This window comes from Hippocampus comes, unplaced genomic scaffold (genome assembly GCF_001891065.2).
Source record: "Hippocampus comes isolate QL1 unplaced genomic scaffold, H_comes_QL1_v1.1 scaffold86, whole genome shotgun sequence".
NCBI classification, from domain to species: Eukaryota; Metazoa; Chordata; class Actinopteri; order Syngnathiformes; family Syngnathidae; genus Hippocampus; species Hippocampus comes.
Window position 1 is genome coordinate 2405692 of NW_017805882.1, and position 12495 is coordinate 2418186.

The following is a 12495-nucleotide window of genomic DNA, read 5'->3' on the forward strand; positions in this document are numbered from 1 at the left end:
CTTCCTGCACCACAGCACACACTGTGCTGCACTATTCTAAACAAGATGAGTGCTTATTGCATTGGGCTATCGGTTTCACAATTCACCCTAAAATACTCAAGAGCCCATATCTTTGCTCCTATGATCGCTAAAACAACTCTGACGTCAAAGTATGCATTTTGGTGATCAAGCCGTCCAATAAAATACGCCTCTAACTTTTATAAACCAACGTTTTTTCCCCTTACACATGACAATTGGGACACAACTATGCACATTTCACATACAGAATGTCAACAGTGACTTTACTAATCCTTTCTTTGGGAAAAAAAAATATTTGGATTTAAATTGTTAAAATTCCGTGATAACTTGGATGATTGTAATGTAGCAAGTTAAAGGTAATAAATAAAAAACATGACAATTTTTAATTAAAATTGAAACCTTTATTAAAAGTACATCCATCTTGGTTGGTGTTGACATATTAACATTCAAAGAATATGCGCACATCCACATAGTGAAGTGAATGAGTCTTTGGCATGATTTAACCTGATTGGGTTGAACAAGAATGTTCAATCATCATGTACTCGTCACAAAACTTCAGCACACGTCTCACTTTGACACACAAGGACATGAAGGCAAAAACAAATATAGCTAATTTTTTCCGGCTAAAATCTGCCACATGATTGTAGATTTGAAAATAGAGTGGTTTACCAATGCTATACATTTTTTAAAAAATAAATATCGGTACTCTCAATGATTTTGCTCATGTGAACTATAGCTCATCCTTGCGCTTACATGTACCACAAGTTGCACAATTTATACTGCACAGATAGTATTTATGATCGACTTTTGATTAGTTTCAACAAGACATCTTAAAAGAATTTGTGCTTCAGTTATTTTTAGTGTGGGGAATATTTTTAATCTTTTCATTGAACGTCTGCGTTGGCTGATGAAAACATTGTGCTTTATAAAATTTGCTGGATGTTACATAGGCCTACAAAATGTATTTCTATAACAAAGTACATTTTTAGATAGATCACAGTCAAAGTGTAATCAGAGTCCTTTGTCCGACTACCTCCTTCATCTAGCTGTTAAAATTGTGGTTATTTACTTTTTACGGGGGCATATGTGCAACATTCTACCAGCAGGTTAGAGATCAATTAATTGATCTTTTACAAGTGGCCATTTTTGTAGTGCAGCGCTGTCAACATTCATAATTTAAAACTGTTCACATTCACCTAACAGGAATGTTTTGTGAACTGATATTCAGTAATAGACAACTCCTTAGGTACTTATACACGAAATATTTTATTGTTGAGAGCCTCTATTCCAGTCTACAGTTGTTGCATATTGTTATAATAAATGGGTCATTTTGCCATTTCGACTACAGTTGTATTGAGGATTACCACGATCAGGGATTAATGAAATGGCTTTATAACAGACCCAGTAACATGTCTGCACCATTTCAACTCCCCGCAAAATTCCAAACTGTGTGTCTGTGTTGGGGAGTAGCGGGCAGCTTTTAAACACAACACAATCCATACCTCAGGTGGTTACATTGCACAAACGTATATCATGGGCAAATGTTTCCCATTGTTTAGTGCAAATTATCACATACAGTATATGTGATTGTTGTCATAATTAACTCTACACACAATTAAACAGTAACGTATTAATACCATTTTACTGTAGATGACTATGTATGGTAGGTTGGTAAATTTAAATACGGCAAAGATCAGTGCTTTATACTGTACTGCTGGTGGAGGTGTTAATCTGCTCAAATGACTGCGAGGAGCTGATGTTCCCCATATCAGCTCTCTGGGTAGGCACAAACTGCTAACATTCAGGAAGTTATCCAAAAGGCAATTCATGAACCAACAAGTGAATCTGTTGTACTTGAACCCCAAAGAAACAAGCTATGTGCTGCAATTTAAGACGGAAATGTGAAAATCAAAATGATAGTCTTACTTAAAAGCTTCATTTAAAAAACATAAATTTGTGCAAAGTAGGAACAGCTCACACAAAGACTCGTTAATGCGCTAGTGGTTCAGATCAAGCACAAGAAAATATTTTCTTTCAGAATCGTTGGATAAAAAAAAAAAAAAAAAAAAGCACATTCAGGTCCAGGTCAGATGTTTCTACAATATACGCTTGCTCGCTCCAACAGACATATGAGAAGGGCTTGTTGACCGTGTCTTTTAGTAACTAATTTCCAAACACCTGCTGGGTGAGATCAGCCATCTTCCAGTCACAGTGGTCCAGTCTTTGCAATATGTATCACAGGATGCAAAGATAGCAACTGTGCGAGGTGCGTCGTGTGCACAAACTGTCTTCTGTCCACACAGATGTTAGTCAAGCCCACTTCACATTCCAGTGTGTAGAACAGAGCTTTGTCATCAGTCACTGCGTTTTGAAATTTGACTTCTGGATCCCACAAATAATTTGCACCGATACTCATTTGAAAAATCTTGAGGTTTGAAGCCCTTTATTTGTGTCCCAAAAAAAGCTTCCGTGATCCATCTACGGTGTGTGTTTCAACCTTGTGGCTCAGTGCTGGTGCTGTGGTGTGGACCCTCCTGCTCATTGATGGTGTGGAGGAGGAGGCAGACTGGTGGGTGCAGTGACGCGTTGCCTGTTTGGTGCGCCGGCTGGGAGGATCCTGGTGCTGCTCGCCTTTCCGACCCGCCGAGCGCCGGCTCTTCCTCCACACCGAACGAAGACCGGTGAACACAACTATCACAGAAGTCTCCAGCCTCCTCCTCCTCCTCATATCCCTCACGGCCCAGCAGGCTCTCCAGCTCCCGCAACTCTTTACCTTCCAGGCCACCTGCTCCACTACAACCATTGTTCCCACGCGAGCCACACACACACACTTCAATCCCAGAGTCACCTGTAAACCGTCGCCTTCTACCATTTGGGAGTCGATCCTTGTCATCTGACGGGTCCTTCAAAAGAGCATCCTTGCAGTCGCTCGTCTTATCCTCAAGGTTGAGTCTCTCCCTACTAATCCCCTCTGACAAAAGTAACATGCCTGAATCCTGCGTTGTTTGTGCAGGCTTGTTGTCAGCATTTGGCATTAAATCGAAAGCAGTCGGTTGTGGCTCGTCTACACTGGGCCTGTTGCACAGGCCGTCCGAGTCGGGGGGTGCTGTGGCCGGTTGAATGTCTGGACAGTGTCCATCCTGCTGCTCGAGGTGAGGCTGTGAGACTGCTGAGGATGCTGCTGTGTGTAAGGCACTGTAGGGTGGTGGAGGAGTCGGTGGACGGTTCACGACTTCTTCGTAATCTGGCAGCAGATAGCTTGGTAGAAACCCTAGAGAGGAAGATGAGTAAATCAGATTCAGTCCAAGAGCTGTAATATCAATGATGCCTTTACGAAGATAAGAATGAGCATCAGACTTGACGGGTTTGATAAATCTGAAATATGTGACATGTGGAGCAATGATAACAGAAATAAAATATATCACAGAGAAATCATGAAATGCCACCACTAAAAAGTGGTCAAAAAGCACAGAAACAGAATTTCTCACCAGCAAGCCTTGCAGAAGCCTGACAATGATCCTGATCATATTAATCAGGTGTGCTGAAGCAGGGGGAGATGGAAAACAGGCAGGACTGCGACCCTTGAGTCTGGACACCCCTGGCTTAAAGGGTAACTCACCCATCTGACAACACTCTTTCTCCACCCCTCACTAATACAGTATTTGAAAAAGGCATGCAAAGGTGGCATTGCCTGGAGGACCACTGGGCTTGCTAGTTGGGCGTGGTCTAGCTGTTACTGACAGCAGCAGTCACAAACTACAACCAAATTACCTTTTCCAACCAAATGCTGTGCTCATAAATCACTTATGTGAAAATTGAAATAAAGTTGTTGGCAAACGCTACTATTCCAACTCCAACTCGCTACGGAGGCCTGAAAGTGACTGAGCCGCTTGTATACCCCACGGTGGCAGAGTGACGACGTTAACATTCCAGAAGTGATGTTAGGATTCCCTTGCTCGTCCAATCAGAGGACAGAAAGCCAAACTCACATGGATGTCATCAACACCAGGAAGTAAACAATATCTGGATCGCTTCTGAAAAATCTTGGACAGCGTGTTTGGGTTGAGTCGTCCAGAGTAACTTTCTGCCAGTATCGTGGTTGTAGATCAACTCGGAAGTCATCAAAATAGTTTGAAAATGCCATAATGAAACAAGTTGACCATCACTGTTGACTGCTGTGTGTGCGTGCGTGCAGCGCATGTAACCTCTCAAGCTGCGGTGGAAAAAAAAAAAGGGCTCCCAGACTGCCTTGCTCGGAGACACGTGCAATACTTTTGTCATTTCTAGTTCGCTGATCGTTACATGAATGTTAAGGAGTGCAGAACAACACACTGCCACTGTCTAGCTCACAGGTGTCAAATTCAAGGCCCGGGGGCTAGATCTGGCCCGCCACACCATTTTATGTGGGTCCGCGAAAGAAAGTCAAGCATGTCAAGTTCCATGATGCTGGCTAAAGTCTGAACCAAAATTTCAAATTGTCATATGTAATCCACAATAACAGTCAATATTCTTGACTTCTGATTTTAAAATTAGTTATTAATCAATTTGTGGTGCGCTGTGTATGTAAAATGTGGAAGGGATTAAACATTTATATGGTTTCCCAAAATTCATGCCGGCCCTCCAAGGGAAACCCGAACTACAATGTGGCCCGCGAGAGGAGGATGCTCGCTGAACTAAAAGCTATGATGGACAGTCCCTCCCACCCCTTCCAGCCCGCCCTGACAGCACTGGGTAGCTCCTTCAGCCAGAGACTGTTACACCCGCGCTGCAAGAAGGAGAGATACCGCCGCTCATTCCTACCGACTGCTGTCAGGCTGCTGAATAAACATATGTGAAAACCTGTAACCATTGTAAATAGCACAGCCACCTTATGCTGTTTTCTATGCTATTGCTAATTTATTATATTTATTCTACAAATATATTGCTAATGCTATATTTTATATTGCACTTATATTGAACTGTGTACAGTTCTTTTCTGAAACATTTATTTTGTGCAATGAAACACTTTGTTGCCCCCGCCCCCCATTTTGCTGCTGTAGACTGCAAATTTCCCCAGTGTGGGACAAATAAAGGTTATCTTATCTTAAAAACGAGTTTGACACCCCTGGTCTAGCTCAATGGTATGTCAGAAGTGAGACTGGGTCGGGATAACGCCACAAGACAATTCGCCAACAAATTAGTATCAACATGGGCATTGATGTATGTAAAACAAGTCTTACTGAAGTAGAAGGGCACTGAGGGAAAGTTGTGTGCTTCACGATAAGCAATGAGGTTGATCTCGTGCTGTCGCTGCTGTTGCTGCAGTCGGTGTTTGGTGCGGCGATGGTGACACACGCAGCAGCAGCTCAACATGAAGATGATAACCCAGACCAACCAAAACCCTACAATAAGGGACAATCCACATACATTAATCATGCTTGAGAACAAGATGTTTGACAACAACCGATGTAGACGTATCAAATACCGTGTTTAATCGTACTGTATTTTCATTTTAGTAACACGTCAGTGTGGTGAGTTTGATATATTTCCTGGCCCACATTGACAATGCGCACACACACACACACACACACACACACACACACACACACACACACACACACACACACACACACACACACACACACACACACACAGCTTTTAATGGTCTTTCGGGCAAAATTCTGCATTCTGCAATTTGACCAAGAAATCTCCCTTTCACTGGTTTTCCAATTTAGACAATTGCCCATAAACTTAAGAATCTAAATTTGTATGAGGAAAGATTTGTGTCAAAATTATTCACACAATTACATTCGTGATTTTCACGTTTTTCAGATCCACAAATACATCTGCGATTTTCACGTTTTATTGTTTGTTGTGTGTGCATATGTCATGACTTCTCATTTATCAATATTCAATTTTAAAATTCAAAATGGAAAAAGGAACAATGAGCCTTTCGCTGATCTTCTATTATGTGTTTATCACAAACAAGTCAGTAAACAAAATACGACCGTTTTTATTTGCCTCAAGCTCATTTTGCCTTGGCCCGTGAGACAAATGCGCACACACAACACCAAAAAAAAAAAAAAAAAAAAAGTGAGAATCGTGCATATATTTATGGATTTTTGAAAAACACGTGAAAATTGCAGATGCACTTGTGTGAATAATTTTCACACAAATATCTCCCCATGAATTTGAATCTCAAGGTCGTACAAGTCTGATTTCAAAATACCATTTCTGGATCACTATGGGTCATGAGTTGCACAAAAGTTTCATCGACCATTATGAATGAGATGATTTGAGACCAGTTTGGCTCTAAAACAAATTAATTCTATTTACATAATTTCTCTTGGGGGAAATTTTTCTAAATCAAAACAAAATGGATTGTTTGACTGAAGTGTTTTTTCCCTTCTTATAAAATGGGTTTTTTGCCCCTGTTGCCATCTCCCCTCCCTTTAAAGAATTCACAGTGGACCCCACATACTTGTGGTTTGGCACTTGCGGATATTTTCACTACTCTATATTTTCTAATGTTAGCTGGTTATTTGCACATCAGTTAACCTACCATTTAGTTGTTAGATGCATCAGTGTTGGCAGTAGACTCATTTTATTGTTTAACTCACCCAATTATGACAAGTTCGGCGCGCTGTTAGCTGAGGCTTGGAGTGGGAGGAAGACTCAAGCTCGTCAGACTTAGCACTGTGTCATGCAACCTCCTTTGCACAATATCATCTTCTTTTAAGTGTTGCACTAAGGCGACTCTTTATTTAGTTTAACAAAGCGAAGCCACACTTGCGACTGCCATTGGGTGCACCCGCTTGATTGACGCATGTATGGGCGCATTTCTTCGTTGGGTGTCTTTTTCTTCGGGTTGACGGACGAGCCAACGTAACGGGGAACCGGAAATTTAAAACGCTGAAAATTCTGTGAGAATAGTCCCGTTCCAATCGATTCTCAAGACTTGATACCCAACCCTATGTATATCTGACTAACACAATTGCCTTATGCATCACTGGCCAAAGTGGCCAATGCGTTTTTATTACCTCCCACCAAAATTTATTTTAACCCGCATTTAGCGGGTTGGCGTCGGCCAATTTAGCACACTTTGACAGTATGGTCTAGGAATAGCAGAACACTTACACCAAAGCTCATAGTAGTAACTGCAACACTGAGATTCTCCACAGCAGTGACCCGACTCACATATGTAGCTCTGGTTGTTGACACCTTCACAGAGAAGTAGGCTCTGCAAGACAATGAGAAAAGGAGGGGAATGGGTCGAACCACAATTCATCTTGAATGTTTGAAAACATCACAAAGCATCCAGGGTCGGACATGGCCTGCTACAAATTACAAATAGTGGTAGTACTTGTAGTACTTCAGTAACATGTTTTGTAATGGTTCTCTATTTGTTCGGCTAACTTCCGGGGAAAAGTATGTGATCGGCATGTCAATCAATGCTTTTCATTGGGATCGCAAAAAAATGATCACCCGCAGCGCGTACTTTGCAGCCTGCAACCAACTATTGATCAACCTGTGTGCAGTTTAGCGTCCCCTCATTTGTGCATTTTCTGCACTGTCAGTTTGAAATAAAGTCCTGTTTTTGTACAATAAAAGGAAAGACATTTGGATTGAATATTTTTTTTAAATCCGATTCAAATCCCACACCCGTCCCTCCACCACATACTATAGATCATTCTCCCACACAAAAAATGGCTCTCAAACATACATGTTGCTTCTTCCCCTCTCTTGCCCCACACACCTACCGACCTCCACGAAAACAAACACTCAAGCACACACATCTAGCCCAGCAACGATTGCTCTATGGAAATTTCCAAGCAGTGGAGACCAGTCCACACAATCCATTTGATCATTACAACCTCAACTGCTGACATAAACGTGGCCACAGCCTTACATACCGCTGACCAAATTTTGTTTATAATCTTCTGAACTTATTTGACATGTTCCAAAGTGCTGCTGAACAGAAATAGGGAATTCAATGGTTAAAAAAAAAAAAAGGTGACATTTCAGATAACCTCTGCTGTTTTCATTGATCTGCTGGCTTTTGCCCAGCTTACGTTCTCAACCAGGCCACCTGGGCCTGTTTTGCCACTTGATACTCAGAACCGAACCATTCAATTTGTTTGAGTCTTCAGGTTGTCCTCCAATGTATTGACGCTGTTTTGTCCTTTTGCAAAAACAGCCCTTTTACACAAAAAACACACCCTATTGGACAACGCAATGTGTGGAAGAAATTGATGTCAACTACCGGTAAAACGGTGAACAGTTCTAAGGTCAGTTACCTAAATCCTGGTCTGCACTGAACTAAAAAGTATCTTTTTTTTTTTGCATTATGTTAAACAAATCATGCAATGCTGTTTCTGAACTAGTATAAGGGTTGTAATACTAAGTCGCCATTTGCACTGAATGTATGCAAAAAAAAACAAAAACAAAACAAAAAATAAAACAATTGTTGGAAGAAAAGATCTTATTTTTGCCAAAATGTGATGTTCTGATTTTAACTTTCTCAGAGCGGTTAATTAAACGTTTACTTTACCTGTCATTATGCTTCCTCTCAATGTGCAGTTAAATGTTGGACTTTGTGCAATGCAGAATTTGCATGTTGCAGAGTGTTCCTTTTACGTGTTGCTTGCCAAATTAACTCATTCTGGTTTTGGAAGCCAAACTTAATTAGTGACAAGTTTGCTGACATTTCTTGGGGGCGTTACGTCTCCAGTCATCTTAATCCACTCTGTGTGAGAACCACATTTCGGCTCCAGTGCATCTTTGCACAAATTCAGAATGTGAATATGCATCTCCCTGATCTCTTTATCATATTTGTTTTTATCGTATATTGTTCTATTTTTTATTTTCTTAAGTTTTGGAACTTCCTGGGCTAACCTGTGGACCTCAGGTAATATATTTTGTGCTATTTCATATGGAAAGGTGTGTTGGTATGTCAATAAAAATTCCTTGAATCCTTGAAAAGTAACTTTATAACTTGAATGAATAGCCAGAAACTAAATTAGTGGCAAAATTAAACAAGGATATTCTAAAATAATGCCAATAAAAAACATCAGTAGGGGTGTCATTCAACAGCTTAACACACAGTCAGGGTGGGAAGAATCACAGCCACATCACACGCTTGCTGCACAAGCAAAATCATGCAGTCAGTGTATTGTCACAATGGGAAATTGCTCAAACACGCCGCCCTTCTGAACATTTATAATTTTTTCTTTGATTATAATGATTTTAAGATTGGGGGAATCCGAAATTGGAATCATGCTTCAAATTCCATTGCACAGCCCTATTGTGACACCTTTTCAACGTCATCATTAGTGGTGTTTAGAGGTGAGATGAAAATGAAAATGCAGTGAAGGGAAGACAGTGGTTCCGCTGTCACTCAAAATGCTCGGTCATGAGTGTGGCTCACTATGTGACCAAAGAGCCACTTAGCAGCACATACACTCACCACCGATTCATGCACAGGTCTACTTTCTGACATGTAGGTATTCTGGTGCTAGAATAGTTGACTAAGTGACAAAACAGAGCTAGTAAAAGTTAATCATCATGACTGTTATGACTGATTATGGTGGCACAGATAAAGATAAAATACAGCTGATATGTGAACGGTTAAGGCATTGACATATGCGTGAGCCATGTGACACCTCCTCTTGGTCAACGGCCATTACAAGGGCATGCATAAAAAAAGAAATATAGACACTGCAAACACACGGCTGCCAGGCTATGCATCATTTCCTAAGTACAGAGGGTCCTCAAGTTATGACCGAGTTTCACTGCTATAAGGATGATGTAACCTGTGTCTACGAAACATGCAACGGTGTATTACTAACCCGTGGAAATGTTGCATGTTGGGACTCTGTTATGGTGCTTGTGCATGTGCCTATAAACAAGTACAGAAGGTCAAGAATAGAAAGAAAAAAGGAGTGATAACCATTTGCATGTGAGAGGATACTCGGCCTCTTACTCTTAGATCTTGTACAGTAAATGCTGCATGCAAACTCTTCAATTGGCAAGAAAACCACAGTGCTATTTTTGCATTGAAAATAATTATGTCATAGTGACGCATCTCTGGAGTGCCCTTTCTTGCTGTATTTGTTGTTGTTGCCGTCAATGTGCATGATTTTCATACTTCATGATCATTGTTGCACTATTGCGCTGAACATTGGATCTCCGTTTGTCCCACATCCATTTTCTTAATTTATTTTTGGGAGTTATTACAAGAATGAGACCAACTCAACTACCAGCAACAAATTCCCTGAGTTTAACATACACAGGTTTGAGACATGTTTACAAAGAGGAATGATTCATACGAAAACATGAAACTCAACCCAACATTTTAAATTCAGTACTTTGCTCCCTTGCCAGGTTTACTGCACTCTTGTATCAGTACTGTACATTGCATTTTGCCAACATATTTTAACTCTATCTTTGTCTCCCAATGTGAAAACTCTGGTGATGAGAAAGCATTAAACATATTAAACACAATGTTACGATGTACTGCTGCATAACATAACAGTATGTGACCAGTGAGACTTGAACAAAGTGCAGCAAGCAATAACTGGTGAGTGCAGTTTTCATCTTGACATTGTGTCTTTTAAATGATTACAGCAAATTAAGTGTACCACACTGAAAAGAAACGCTAGGCTGTTGCGAGTAGCATGGCGACATTCACATCATGTTTATGCATCTTGTGGCCAAAACCCACGAAAGCAAGGCCCGAACTCCTCCAGCCTTCTTTAACTTTGTAATGTTAGCGAGCGCTACTAGCGAACATGGATTGTTGTCGTTGACAACAAGGTATCCTAAAGGTAGCCAGTGAGTAAAAGCAATGTAATATATACATGTATGGCGCGGTCCGTACCACCGTATGCTTTATGTTTAACAAACGAGTGAATGTTTACACTGCACGTTCTAACTCATCCAGGTAACTAGCAGCTTGCTAACAGCCCTGACATAGGAAATGAGCTCGCTTAGGACAGCTTACCCTGTCGGTTGTGGAAGCTGTGGGGGTGACAGAGGCAACGTTGTGCAAAAACAATCCCATTTTAACAGCCAAAGAGACTTTCATTCCTCCCATAATGTTGCAACGAGTAGGGCAAAAAAATGGAACCGCTTTGGTTCACAAACTTCATCCGAATATCATCGACTACTTCTCGGGCACTGACTCGCTTAGAGGCCGCTGTGAGTGCCGCCGCCCCGGCATCGTGGAGCTTTCAAGGTTGGCACGGAACGGACCGCAGCGAGCAACGGGTTGCTGTAGGGGACCGCGGGTCTTGCAGCTGTTACACAATCTGTTTGTTCCTCCCGCATGGGAGTTCGGCTAGTGTCTGCTCTGCTGGGGTGTGGCCTGATCACCTCGAGCCGATCCATGTGAGCAACGTGAAGGGCGTACTGTACGTTTGCGTGGCTGGTTGAGCGGACTGCGACGCCATTGGATAACTCGCTGAAAGCTAACCAATCACTAAACCATGCGTCTTTTCCTTATAAATTCATGCCAACCCACGGGAACAACAGCTCGTTTCAATTTTGAACCCTCATACAACTTCTAGATTTACAAACATCGTTTATCCTTGGCTTCAATTTAACATCAGTAATTAAAGCTACAAAGTGATGATAATTTAAAAAGTCCGTTTCACTATTACGTCACGAGTACACCCGGGTGACAAGAGACGCAGCATCTCCGATTCCAAGGCAAAAATTATGTTCTCACTAGTTGTGGAGAATAATCATTTGAATGTATCATTTCAGGACTTCTTTAATTTCTTTGATTTCTTTTCTTTATTTCTTCTTTAAATAACCTCGCGCCACCTTAACTCTCTGAGCTCATCCGCCCCTGCACACCTGACTGGCGCCTCAGGTCTGTGGACCAGACATTATTAGAAGTACCAAGAACTAAACGGAAGCTCAGAGGGGATCGAGCCTTTTCCGTTGCTGGCCCCTCTCTCTGGAATGACCTCCCACTGAACATTCGGCAAGCCTACTCGCGGCCCATCTTTAAAACCCGCCTCAAAACTCACTTGTATTCTTTGGCATTTGACTCAGCATGACTCAGATTTGATCTTAGTTTTACTGTTTGGTGCCTACTACCATCTTTGTTCCTGATTATTGCTTTATTGTTGTATATATGTTAGTTGCTCCATGTACAGCACTTTGTATGCAGCAATGGCTGTTTGAAAGTGCTCTATAAATAGAGTTGAATTGACTTGAGGAGAAAAAAGGCAATTTGTGGATGTTCCACAGCACAACTTTTATTCAAATGCTACCGTTCTGCCTTTAAGAAACACTAAAAACAAAACTTATGAGTACACACCCAGTCAGCAAAATTGGTCTGGCCCAGCTCTGGCGCGGACACGGCACGACACTCGGCCCACATACCACAATGAATGACGGTCCTGCAGTGGCCCGGGTCTGGCATCCATGATCCGGGCCGCATTCGGGCCGGATCTGAGCCGCATTGTATAACCATATCCGGCCCTACTC

General features: G+C 41.6%; 1 protein-coding gene across 1 annotated transcript; it reads right to left on the reverse strand.

The window, feature by feature from the left end:
- Nucleotides 1–404: 404 nt before the first annotated feature.
- Nucleotides 405–11392, reverse strand: wbp1lb (WW domain binding protein 1-like b). The gene is made up of 4 exons (XM_019889159.1): nt 11000–11392; nt 7135–7237; nt 5238–5399; nt 405–3289 (listed from the first exon to the last, which is right to left on the reverse strand). The coding sequence occupies exons 1-4, from the start codon at nt 11090–11092 to the stop codon at nt 2511–2513; spliced, it is 1137 nt and encodes a 378-aa protein (XP_019744718.1). The 5' UTR covers nt 11093–11392; the 3' UTR covers nt 405–2510.
- Nucleotides 11393–12495: the final 1103 nt, after the last annotated feature.